We start from the raw sequence: 13,537 nt of genomic DNA, 5'->3' as shown, positions 1-13,537 counted from the left end.
AGGAATCCCATAGGAAGTAGCTCTTAGGAAAGATGATTGAATTCCTGTCTTGTAGAGGGCCAGGAATCCCGATCTTATGAGTTTTACAGAGCCTGCTGTATTCAAATTAGTTATGTCTATTTGTTTTCCTTTTGATTCTATAACAAATCTAGATGCTTTTGGACATCCACTGTATCCTGTGCTTTAAGCTTACCATCAGTGCATCACAGTAACTCCACCCTTCCATCGGCCCTTCTTTCCACAGGCCTCCTGCCAGCCAGCGCCCGGATTAAAGAATTTTGGGGCCCTATGCACAATGGAAATTGGGCCTCTGCACACCTTCCTTGCCCCTGGGGGGATGGGAGACAGTAAGGTCCTGCCCCACAGGGTGGGAGCCCCTGAGGTGTTGGAAAGTGAGCCTGCCTGGCTGCAATCACCCACAGGCTCCTGTCCCATAGGTCTGGTCTGGTTCCCTGCTCCAGCCTGTGGGCTTTGCCACACTAGGCAGAAGGAGCCCTCCTCTGCCCCTCACCCCCTATGATGCCCCGCCCCTTTCCTGGCCCAAGATGGGGCCTTGTGCAAGTGCACTGAGTGCACATTGAGTAACTGGGCCTGCTGCCAACATTCCTGTCCTCAGAGATTCTCTTCTCAGTGCTGCTCTTCTCTTCCGCTGTCTGCTAGACAGTATATCTGCTTGAGAGACAGTACAACCTAAAGGAATAAGGATGGGAGCGAGGCTTAGGACCCTGTCAGTACTGCTCAAGTCTTCACTGGTGGCTCACTGTGTAGCTACTTACAAGTCACTTCTCTGCCTCAGTGTACCCATCTTTAAAATGAGGGCAATATAACAAGCTGATAACACCCTGCATGGGGTGAATCGTTTAGCATTCACCCTACTAGCAGCATCTTGGACCACCTGTTGAATATTTAATAGAAAAGTGCAATATTTTTTCTGTCTTCTAAAATTATTTGATACACTCAGAGCCATTGGCTCCTTAGAAATACTTACCAGTTTTCAACCCATCATAATTCAATTTATATGCCTACTTATATGGTGTAATGAAAACAGAATAGATTAGAATTCTAGTAGCACACCCAATTCTCCCCTCAGGGAATGCTTAATTTCTAGGATTTAAAAATTACAGGACAGTTTCATTTGTGTATTTAATTATATGGCAAGGCAACTGAATGCCCCAATATGGACATGTCATGGTATACTTAAAATGTCATGCTAGATTTGCCAGTTAATACAGAACAAGCAGGCTTGTTTTTCTTTTATTGACTGATAATCATAAGAGAAAAAAGGGAACAAGTCTGTCACTGGTTGTGCCAGGCACAAATAACATCTTAGAATAATAATAAATAATTCTTCTTTCCACAGTTCCATGCTGATGGAATATATGCTTTAGCACTGTCACTCTGTATTTACTAATCAACCCATGACAAATCTATGACTGTGTCCCATACATAAGTAGTGCACTTGTACATATTTCTATAGGAAATTATGGAGTGGGTGGCTGTCTGATGGATTACTATGCTTCACAAATCAGACATAGGTTTTTTTATAATCAGACACATGCTTATCAAAGTATTCCAAGACATCATGCACATTATGAATTGGCTCAAAGTGTGAAAGACATATTAAAATATTAATTTTCAGCCTCTATTTTAAAGTTACTGATTCAAGCATATTAGTTGTCATCCTTTTGAAAACATACAGCAAAAATAAAAAGATTACTCGTTACAAAAGGGCTTACGAGAACTTGAGGTGAAAAGGAGAGCGTAGTCCACCCACCTATTCAGGAGCTAGATAGTTATCTGGCATAAATCGATCCATTGTCCTTAAAAGAGCTGTATTTATTTACACCAGCTGAGGATCAGACCACAAGATTTTAAATGCTATGAGATGAAATCTAAATATTTGCCTTCCCTCCACCCCCACCTTCCATTCCATTCCATTCTTTATTGGAACTTCCCTTTTACGAAAAGAGTGCAAAATGTTCCAAAATCAGGATCATCTCCAATTTTCAAGACAGGTAGCATCCTTCATTCATTTCAGAATAACACATTTGAAGAGCTTTTATGTGATCAGCTGCGGGAATTGCACTCTTGATCTGGTGATGGAGGGGGCATGGTTAATGGACAGACATGTTTTGGAGAAAGGAAAAGGGAAAATTTGAAGGTGTGGTTTCTGGAGGAAGGAATTGTGAGCCAGCACTTATGGGTCATATTCTTGGTCTCTGCATTAACTTGCTAACCTTTCTGTGCCTCATTTTTTCCATCTGTAAAATAGGGATGTTAAAAGTAGGAAAGGATCTGCAAAAAGCAGGAAAGGGTCATTTGTGTGATACAGACTACTGCCTAGCTAGGAACTGGACTGAGATCACCAACTCATTTCACATAGGCCACTAAAAATACATCATCTAGTAATGACTTCCAGTCACTAGCAACATGGGCTGGATTCTAACCAATTACCTAATGGCAAAAGGCTGTACCTATATCATAGTACCAGTCCCCAGAGTCATTAAATCCCTCTGTGATGGACATTTTATTTCTTTATCCTCAGTAATCTATCTGTGTTCTAATCTTCATGTAATGTTCTGATAAAAGTACCAGTGAATAAAGAACACAAACTTTTAAGGTCTTCCCCCATCAGATGTTTGGAGCCCATCAGGAGAATAAAACAAGATACCTACAGAGATTCATACATGAGATAACCCTAAGAATGTATGTCAGATACAAATCTTTTGGAATAGCTGATTTAATTAACTATTGAAGCAAGATGCTCTTTTTTGGTAACTTGTTGGCTCCAGACATTGGATTTTCCTTTGTAAAATGTATCTTGATAATTATTGTCAATGCAAATGGGATTATGATGTTCATGGCAGTTTGTGGAACTCTCTCCTTTAGTAGTTTTGCATAATTATAACTTTTCAAAGCCAGAACTTGAAGATTTATCAATATTGCCATCTAAGGATCTCTTTTAGACTGCACAATCAAGAACTAGACACAACAAATTCTTAAATGTCAGCACTGAAACTTGGAGTGCCGTGGTTTCCCATGTTAATACACAGACTGAGGGATCTGGTCAGGGATCAAATGTCAGAGTGACTGACTACAGGAAATTAAACTGGTTAAAAGGGATGCCAAAATAAAATCATAACTCACTTTTTCCCATCTTAGAAATCTTTACACATCGTACGAATAAACACGAAATACAAATTTAAAATAACTTTAAGGTCAAATGAAGCTGAAGAAAGCCTCAAAGGGCCTAGGACTTAAACACAAGGGTGGCAATTAAAGGAGAGGAGTGTGGCTTTTGCAGCCACAGCAACATTAGGGTGGGGATTGCGGGGGTGCGCTGCCTTAGTGGCAGCTGCTGGAGGTGTCGTATAGTATAGGTATCCTGTATAGTCCCAATACAGGTTGTGTGCCCCACAGAAGCAAACTCAGAAGTGGCACCTATAAAAAGGTTTCAATATAAACTCCCGTCAGTGCTGGACTCTGAGGCCTGGTCTACACTGAGTTTAATTCAAATTTAGCAGCGTTAAATCGAATTAACCCTGCACGCGTCCACACAACGAAGCTATTCATTTAGAAATAAAGGGCTCTTAAAATCGATTTCTGTACTCCTCCCCAACGAGGGAAGTAGCGCCGAAATCGATATTGCCATTTCAAATTAGGGTTAGTGTGGTCGCAATTCGACGGTATTGGCCTCCGGGAGCTATCCCACAGTGCACCGTTGTGACTGCTCTGGACAGCAATCTGAACTCGGATGCACTGGCCAGGTAGACAAGAAAAGCCCCACGAACGTTTGAATTTTATTTCCTGTTTGCCCAGCGTGGAGAGCACAGGTGACCACAGAGAGCTCATCAGCACAGGTAACCATGCAGTCCAAGAATCGAAAAAGAGCACCCAGCATGGTCCGTACGGGAGGTACTGGATCTGATCGCTATATGGGGAGAGGATTCAGTGCTAGCAGAACTACGTTCCAAAAGATGAAATGCCAAAACTTTTGAAAAAATCTCCAAGGGCACGATGGAGAGAGGCCACAATAGGGACTCTGAGCAGTGCTGCGTTAAAGTTAAGGAGCTCAGACAAGCCTATCAAAAAACAAAGGAGGCAAACGGTCGCTCCGGGTCAGAGCCGCAGACATACCGCTTCTACGCTGAGCTGCATGCAATTCTAGGGAGGCTGCCACCACTACCCCACCTCTGACCGTGGATTCCAAGGCGGGGGTAATCTCAGCCACACCTGAGGACTCTGTGGACAGGGAAGAGGAGGACGAGGACGAGCTTGCGGAGAGCACACAGCACTCCGTTCTCCCCAACAGCCAGGATCTTTTTCTCAGCCTGACTGAAGTACCCTCCCAACCCTCCCCAAGCAGTATCCAAGACCATGACCCCATGGAAGGGACCTCAGGTGAGTTTACCTTTTAAAATATAAAACATGGTTTAAAAGCAAGCGTTTTTTAGTGATTAATTTGCCCTGAGGACTTGGGATGCATTTGCGACCAGTACAGCTACTGGAAAAGTCTGTTCAAGTGTCTGGGGATGGAGCGGAAATCCTCCAGGGACATCTCCATGAAGCTCTCCTGGAGGTACTCCAAAAACCTTTCCACAAGGTTTCTGGGAAGGGCAGCCTTATTCCATCCTCCATGGTAGGACACTTGACCACGCCATGCTAGTAGCAAGTAATCTGGTATCATTGCATGACAAAGCCTGGCAGCGTATGGTCCCGGTGTTTGCTGGCATTCAAGCAACATCCGTTCTTTATCTCACTGTGTAATCCTCAGGAGAGTGATATCGCTCATGGTAACCTGGTTGAAATACAGGAATTTAATTAAGGGGACAGAGGTGGCCCTGCCTACTGGGCTGTTTGCCTGTGGCTGAAAAGAAATCCTTCCCTGCAGTTAGCCAAGCCGGGGGGGGAGGGGGAGGCGGGGGGAAATGGCGCTGAGCTTTTCGCGTTTGGCTAGCAGGGATCTTCCCTGATACCAGCCATGCGGTGGAGGGAGGGGTAAAGTGATCATCCCAGATAATTGGATGGGGGGGGGGGTTAGTTTGTTTTCTGCTGCTGCAGGTTAACAGGAAAACCACAGCACTCTATGGGCTCTGCTTGGTATGCGGGAAAGGAGGGCACAGAAGCTGAAAGACAATGGCTTACCATGGCCGCATACAAGCCGAATTCTGTTGCCCGGACCTGCGTCTGTGATCTCTAACACCAAAGCCACAGGCACTCAATATTAAGATGCAAAATGCGACCTTGCACTGAAATCACTTGTGCTATGTAATGTGAATAGTGTTGTTCACCGTGAAAGAGGATAAGCATTGTTCTGTAAAATGTATCTTTTTAAAAACTTCTCTCCTTTTTTCCCCTCCCTCCAGCAGCTGCAAATTTTTCAAGCCTCCCTCCTCCATCCCGAAGGCTATCTCGGGAAAAAAGGAAAAAGAGGACACGAGACGAGATGTTCTCGGAAATCATGGAATCCACCCGCAATGAAAGAGGTCATTTGAATGAGTGGAAGGACATGGTCTCAAAGTACAGGAAAGATGCCAGTGAACGTGAGCTCATGAGGGACACTCGAGATGAGAGGTGGCAGGCTGCAACGCTGGGGCTGCTGCGTGATCAAACGGACATGCTCTGGCGTCTGGTGGAGCGTCAGGAACAGCAGTAGGATCACAGAGTGCCACTGCAGCTGCTGTATAACCTCCCTCCCCCCTCACCATGTTCCATAGCCTCCTCACCCAGACGTGTAAGAACGCGGGGGGAGAGGCTCCGTGCACCCTCCCACTGCACCCTAGTGGACAGCCCAACCAAAAGGCTGTCATTATATTGAATTTTTTTAGTGGCCTTTTCCTTCCCTCCTATCCTCCTCCCAAACCCCACCCGGGCTACCTTGTCAGTTCTCTCCCTATGTTTATAATCAATTAATAAAGAATACATGATTTTTAAATGATAGTGACTTTATTTCCTTTGAAAGCAAGCTGTGATTGAAGGGGGGAGGGTGGTTTGCTTACAGGGAATGAGTCAGTCAAGGGGGCGGGTTTTCAACAAACAGAACTTTCACACCGTAGCCTGGCCAGTCATGAAACTGGTTTTCAAAGCTTCTTTGATGCGTAGCGCTTCCTGGTGTGATCTTCTAATCGCCCTGGTGTCTGGCTGCGCATAATCAGCAGCCAGGCGATTTGCCTCAGCCTCCCACCCCGCCATAAAGATCTCCCCCTTACTCTCACAGAGATTGTGGAGCACACAGCAAGCAGCAATAACAATGGGGATATTGGTTTGGCTGAGATCTGAGCGAGTCAGTAACGTGCGCCAGCGACCTTTTAAATGTCCAAATGCACATTCTACCACCATTCTGCACTTGCTCAGCCTGTAGTTGAACAGCTCCTGACTCCTGTCCAGGCTGCCTGTGTATGGCTTCATGAGCCATGGCATTAAGGGGTAGGTTGGGTCCCCAAGGATAACTATAGGCATTTCAACATCCTCAACGGTTATTTTCTGGTCCGGGAAGTAAGTCCCTTGCTGCAGTAGTTTAAACAGAGTAGTGTTCCTGAAGACGCGAGCATCATGAACCCTTCCCAGCCAGCCCGCGTTGACGTTGGTGTAACGTCCCTTGTGATCCACCAGTGCTTGCAGCACCATTGAAAAGTACCCCTTGCGGTTTATGTACTGGGTATCCTGGTGCTCCGGTGCCAAGATAGGGATATGGGTTCCATCTATTGCCCCACCACAGTTAGGGAATCCCATTGCAGCAAAGCCATCCACTATGACCTGCACATTTCCCAGAGTCACTACCTTTCGTAGCAGCACCTGAGTGATTGCTTTGGCTACTTGCATCACAGCAGCCCCCACAGTAGATTTGCCCACTCCAAATTGATTCCCGACTGACCGGTAGCTGTCTGGCGTTGCAAGCTTCCACAGGGCTATCGCCACTCGCTTGTCAACTGTGAGGGCTGCTCTCATCTTGGTATTCTGGCGCTTCAGAGCAGGGGAAAGCAAGTCACAAAGTTCCATGAAAGTGCCCTTACGCATGCGAAAGTTTCGCAGCCACTGGGAATCATCCCACACCTGCAACACTATGCGGTCCCACCAGTCTGTGGTTGTTTCCCGGGCCCAGAATCGGTGTTCCACAGCTATAACCTGTCCCATTAAGAGCATGATCTCCAAAGCGCCAGGGCCCGCGGTTTGATAGAATTCCATGTCCATGTCCTCATCACTCTCGCCGCCGCGCTGCCGTAGCCTACTCCTTGTCACCTGGTTTTTCAGGTTCTGGTTCAGCATAAACTGCACGATAATGCGCGAGGTGTTTACAATGTTCATGACTGCTGTCTTGAGCTGAGCAGGCTCCATGCTTGCCGCGATATGGTGTCTGCACTGTTCACCCAGGAAAAAGGCGCAAAACGGTTGTCTGCTGTGGCTTTCCCAGAGGGAGGGGGAGGATATACCCAGAACCACCCGTGACAATGTTTTTGGCCCCATCAGGCTTTGGGATCTCAACCCAGAATTCCAGTGGGCGGAGGAGACAGCAGGAACTATGGGATAGCTACCCACAGTGCAACGCTCCGGAAATCGACGCTAGCCCCAGTAAGTGGACGCACACCGCCGAATTAATGTGCTTAGTGTGGCCGCATACATTCGACTTTATACAATCTGTTGCCAAAAATCGAATTCTGTAAATTCGGATTAATCCCGTAGTGTAGATATACCCTGAGTGTTACAAGGATAGAATAAGCCACACCCCAACCCACCCTCCCATGCACCCTTGTAAGGGGGAAGGTGGAGTCATGTTAGCCTCTCCCCTTGCACTTAGGTAGTGCAGAGACTAGTATTCAGGATGGCCATGTGTAGGTGCACAAGAGTTGCAGGGAGAAGAGGGGTGCAGTAGGCCACAATCTTGTGCTAGATTAAAGGGCAAATAAGGGGGCTCTTTCATGGTTTTGTAGGAGGTGCCGAGGACCGGGGGAAATCCACAATACTGTACAGTGGATGGCCTGTATAGGGTTCTCAATCCCTTCAATGTAAATGTATTTTAAGAGGCAAGCAAGCAAGCAGATTTTTTCAAACATTTCACGTCTTGCCAAGTTTCATATCACTAGCCACTTTTAAAAATTATTATCCTCATCATCCTGCCTGAAAATGTAGTACAGGAGTTATTAGACTATGGGCTTCAAGCCCTCGTGGAATCTATCCATGGACTCCAACTCCATCATGATGCTGCAGCCACCTCAGTGCAAGTACAGGTGCAAAGTTCTAAAAATGACTTCCAGCTCCCTCTCTGATAATAAAAGGGCAAGGGGTTGAAGCCAGGGGCTAGGGTAAGCACATTGACTAGTCTTTACAGCTTTGGGGGGCATTAGATGAAGCAAGGGGTGGATTCTCTTTCTGTGGCAAAATTCACAGCCAGGGAACAGCAGAAAACACTGGTCCCTGAATACGTGCACACACTTATATTATAGATAGCGCAAGTTATATAACTATGAAACTTTGCATGCATACACACTTTTCAAAGCATATTAATGCAACAAGTGTCATATAGGGTGTGTGCATGTGCAAAGTGGCAAACATACAGCTAGGGACTGAAAATTAAACTCAGAGTACGCTAGCAAGAAAATCTAGTTCTTGGTTTCACTCTTCATGTTTCTTTGGTCTTGTATTTCGAATACAAGCAGTACAAAACCTGCAATGTAGTCTTCATATCTTTGTTCACGATATCTGTGGATACACAAGAAAGAAAGAAGCCTGCTGGGAAACATTAGAAATCCTTGAGATAGAGAGACTGCAAATGTCAAAGCATTGAAGATAATCTTTCAATTTCTCCAAATTACAATCTAACTAAAGCAAGAACCAAAACAGGAAATGTAAAGCTATCAGATTTTCTTGATTTCTTAAATGAGTTAGGAGAAGAAAAAGGGTCCTTTACTACTTTACCACATTGGAATAAGGATCAGTAATATACAATAAGAAACAATTCTTCACTGGCAGACAGCAGAGCAGATAATTTAATAAGACTCGATAACTGTATTTTTTGTGATTCTATTATAATGTGACTAGTAGCAGACATTGCCTTAACTCTTCATTTCTTGGCTTTGTAGTGTTTGCATTTTGTTCTGGGGCGTGTATTTCCTGCTTTTTGAAGGTTGCAGTTTTCAGCTGCTAACTGCCATATTCTGAAAGTACATGAGGTACTGCTAAGCAACCTCAGCTCATGTTTGAAAAAGGGTTTTGCTAGTTAATACATCAATGTGTATGCAAACTACTACTGCTACGATGAGAGACGGGCTTGCTGATCCTCTTAAAGTAATGTAAATGTATGGCTTTGTACGGAACATAGACCTGCAGTAGAACCAGTAGGCCAGATCTTCAGCTGGTGTAAACAGTGTAGTTCCATTAAACACCAACACTCATCAGCTGAGGATCTCTCCTACGTAGCTGTACATAAATGATACACAGATGTTGGAGTTTATATTTCCCACATTAATCAACTGTAGACATTATTTGAGGCAATCCTCCACATTTAGAGAAATGGATGTCCAATGCTTTTAACCCGCTCACAGAAAAGGGACACCCAGAGGCTTTCACAGATTTGGTTTTCCCAGTTTAACTAGAACGGTTCACTGAAATCCAAGTTCCATATATAGGGCATGAAGGCTCCAATTTTTCTCTGCATGCTCACAAATCACTCGCATTGACATTAATGACAGCTACCCATGAGTAGAGCTGGTTGGAAAAAAACATCCAAAACAAAATGTTAATGAAAAAAATAACCAAAAATTTTAATAATTCCCACACCTTCCATTTTTTGATTGGCTCTACCCAGCAATGTAGGTACAGATAGATGACCTCTCCATATGCTGATATATACATGTACCCCAATCTTGTTCATGAGTGGACTACCCAGCTGGGAAAAGATGCCATTTTTAACACTGGAACAGCTTTCTGGGGAACATGGTAAAATGCCCATCACTTAACATCTTTAAATAAAGACTTGAGGTCTCTCTAAAATATATGCTCTAGTTCAACCAAACGTTATTGGACTTGATTCAGGAATGATTGGGTGAAATTGAATGTGGTTTATGTGGTTTAGGAGCTTGGACTAGATGATCATAATGGTCCCTTCTGTCTCTAAAAATCTACTAATCCATTCACATCCTGATTTTGGCAACGAGGTCAACACACTTACTCCTATGTGGTAATTTCAGCAACTACTGATGTATCTTACATCATTTAATTCTTGGTTTAAATGGTGTTAACTTACCAAACAGTGGGTATTGTAACAACAGAACTTCTTTTTCTTTAGTGGAGACCAGATTGTTAAAATATGAGATATATACAGGAGATGTGTAGCAAAGGAAATGTTATGAAATATGCGGTTGTCATGTTGGAGGAGATTCTCTAGCTGATTATCCTAGCTTTTCATGAACCAGAGCAAGAATCATTCTCTTCCAGAACAATTACTATGTTATGACTCACCTTCAGCATTGACAGGAAAATCTAGAAGACCTCCATCTGTCAGCAAAGCCACTGCAAGGTTAACATTGTGAAGCTGTTGATCAGAAGAGATTAATGAAACAGAAAGTGAACTCTGGCCAAATATAGATAGTGCATGCCAGAGGCGTAGCGAGCGCCCTCCGTACCCTCCAACCGGAGGGGGCCCCCCGCAAGGAAGGGGGCCCCTAAAAGTGGCAAAATAAATACCGCATTCCAGTTTCTGCATTGTAAGGGGCCCCGCCCAGACATATGTTCGGAGGGGGCCACCGTTCGGAGGGGGCCACGTTCTTTGTTGCTACGGCCCTGGTGCATGCTTTATTCCTTTGGTAGTTGAAATGGGAGTTAGCATTGCTGCACCAACATTTTTTTCATACTGTCGTTAGTTCTAGTGGAAAGCTTATGATCACTTCTATCAATTACCAAATCAGAAAAATAGAAACCCAATTTCCTTTAAAAATTATATGAGAAGGGACGCAAAAGATCAATTCATTTCAAATTTTTCTGAAAATCTTGCATTAATGAAAGCCCCCAAAATTAAAAGTTTGATAAAACGTAGGGAAATTTTTAACATAAAATGAAATTTGCAGAAAGTATTCTATTTTTCATTTAAAATCCTAAAGGTTTGAATTTTTCTGAGCTGCTGTAAATGTGAACATTAGGGTAATGGTTTAACATACAAAGGTCTACATGCATACTAAATATTATTGATGATATCATCATGGATATCACACTTAAGATATTAAGGATCAAGTATTTTTCAATTCTTTTGTACTTCCTTTCTTGGCTGACTGCTTCTTCCCATCAGAAAAACAGCATTGCAAATGCATGAATTCATTCATAAGCGACTTTACAAAATGACAACAAAGCTGTTGATTTTTATTTATTTCCAGTTAAAATCCAGATCCCATTCCCCTCTTGATTTTAACATACTAAAGGCAAGTTGTCTATTTAGGTTCTGTCACAAGACTGTTCCTTTAATGAAGTAAGAACAACAACAACAAAAAATTGCTTCCTTAGCCATTCTACTTGCTACTGGAGTTACTGTGTACAGTGCAGGCATGCTGTGCTTTTTTATCTCCCCATGTCACACACTTACGTCCTACCATGCATAAGCTGAGCAGGAGCTATATTTTATTCTGAACTAAAGTGATACCTTTATGTTCCACCTGGTTTTGTGATTTACAGATAACAATGACTAAGAGTTTGAAACTAGGTTTAGATTCTTCTTCAAACCCATGGCAGACAAGGAAAATGCAAGGATTATATAGCGCTACAAACTGTTTACCCTGGGATTAATAAATAAAATGATTGCTTAATAAAGTCACCAAGTGAGGAGGGTCAGATGTTCCCCACAACAAGTTCATGAGACTTCCACATAAAGGTAGAATGCTGATCTTTTATATAAATCTTAAGACACAGTACTGACATTTACTACTCATAGGCAAACTGGCTTGGATAAAGGGAGTACATTAATCTTTCTGCACTTCTAGATGGAACCAGAACCACTGGAATACTGTTCAGCATTTCCAGCCTGATAGGAAGTTGGAAATATGAGAAGTCTTGGATAAAAATTTACGCTAGTGGTTATAGACTCTTCTACCCTATGCCACTGGCTTGTCTTTGGTCCCCATCTCTTCCTCTCTATCATCTGATATGTCCTCTTTCCTGCCTGAACACAGAAGGGAGTTCATGTGCATGAAATGCAAGCTGGTGGCTGTGCTGGAAGAAAAGATTCTTGGATTGGAGGGGCAAGTAGAGATACTACTAAGAATCAGAGAAGCTGAGGAGGTCCTAAACAGCCCAATCCAGGAAACACCCCAGGTTCAAGGAAGAAAGGGAGCTGGCCACCAAGGAATCAAAAAGAGAGGAAGTCAGAGAGGAAGCCTGGCAGTTTGTAACCACCAGAGGCAGAAGGTCATGGTCAAACTTCCTTGCAAAGAGGTCTCCAACTGTCCAAGGTAGATAGATTATTCTTGTTGGAGATTCATACTCAGAAGAATCAAAAGAACATTCTACAAGGGACAGGCAGACAACAGGACAGTGTGATGATTTCCTAAAGCCAAGAAATGAGACACCACTCTAAGACTGGATCGGCTTCTGAAGTTGACTATTGGTGATGATGCCTATTGGAACTAATGACACTGCTTTGTGGGATATTTTGCAGATAGTAGATGACTTTGGGGAACTTGGGAGTTCTGAAGAAAGAAGAAGAAGAAGAATGTCCAAGTGATCTCTGAGATCGTTCCTGTCCCATGAGTGAAAGAAGACAAACGGCAGAAGATTCTGGAGGTGAATTGCTGGCTAGGTAAGTGCTATAGGGTTTTGGTTTTGTGGAATATTGATCCACTTTCTATGAGGAGTGGGGATTATATAGTTTGCATGTCCTCCAACTCAGTAGTAGGGGAACCAATCACTTCAGGGACAGGCTGGCTACAGTAATCAGGAGGGAGCTAAACTAATAGGGTAAAAAGAGGAAAGATATGAGCACTCAGCACAAATTTGAGATGTTGAAAACAAAATTCATCAAGAACACAAAGAGAAGAAATTATTGAATTGCCTATACACTAATGTTAGGAGCCTGAGTAATAAAGAAGAGGAATTGGAATTGTTCATTTATGAGCACAAATTTGATCTAGTTAGCATTACTGAAACATGGTGAGATGATTCTCACATCTGGAATGTTAAAATCAATGGTTATAACCTATTTAGGAAGGATCAAGTAGGGAAGAGTGGCACTGTTTGTCAACAGTGGCATTACCTGTTTCCGAATCACTGATAACTTAGAAGAAAATTATCTTCGATGCTTATGGAGTAATGTCCTAACCGATAAAACACACAGATGGAATAACAGTTGGTGTCTGCTATAGACCACCAAATCAGTGTTAGGAACAGGATAACCACCTCCTTTGCACTTCTCTATAACGTGTAGGAAAATAAGCTGCATGATCATGAGGGACTTCAATCTGCATGACATATGCTGGAGATCTCATGCTGCCAGTACTAAAACATCCCTGGAATTTCTAAACATTATAAATGACAATTTCCTTAAAAAAAAAAAAAACAA

The 13,537-nt window shown here is 43.3% G+C and overlaps 1 protein-coding gene across 4 annotated transcripts in view; it reads right to left on the bottom strand.

The window, feature by feature from the left end:
* Positions 1–7,855: 7,855 nt before the first annotated feature.
* PARVG (parvin gamma) overlaps positions 7,856–13,537 on the bottom strand; it is a 29,987-nt gene continuing 24,305 nt past the window's right edge. For 3 of the 4 annotated variants that reach the window (XM_054016319.1, XM_054016320.1, XM_054016321.1), the window contains 2 exons: positions 10,456–10,528; positions 7,856–8,697 (listed from right to left, as the gene is read on the bottom strand). In XM_054016319.1, coding sequence (XP_053872294.1) covers positions 8,618–8,697; positions 10,456–10,528 — 153 coding nt within the window. In that variant the 3' untranslated portion in view covers positions 7,856–8,617. The remainder of the gene's footprint in view (positions 8,698–10,455; positions 10,529–13,537) is intronic. The other variant, XM_054016322.1, reaches the window with a different exon arrangement.

Source organism: Malaclemys terrapin, chromosome 1, assembly GCF_027887155.1.
Source record: "Malaclemys terrapin pileata isolate rMalTer1 chromosome 1, rMalTer1.hap1, whole genome shotgun sequence".
Classification (NCBI taxonomy): Eukaryota; Metazoa; Chordata; order Testudines; family Emydidae; genus Malaclemys; species Malaclemys terrapin.
The sequence above is the reverse complement of the archived record's forward strand: the minus strand, read 5'-3'. Positions and strand labels throughout refer to the sequence as shown.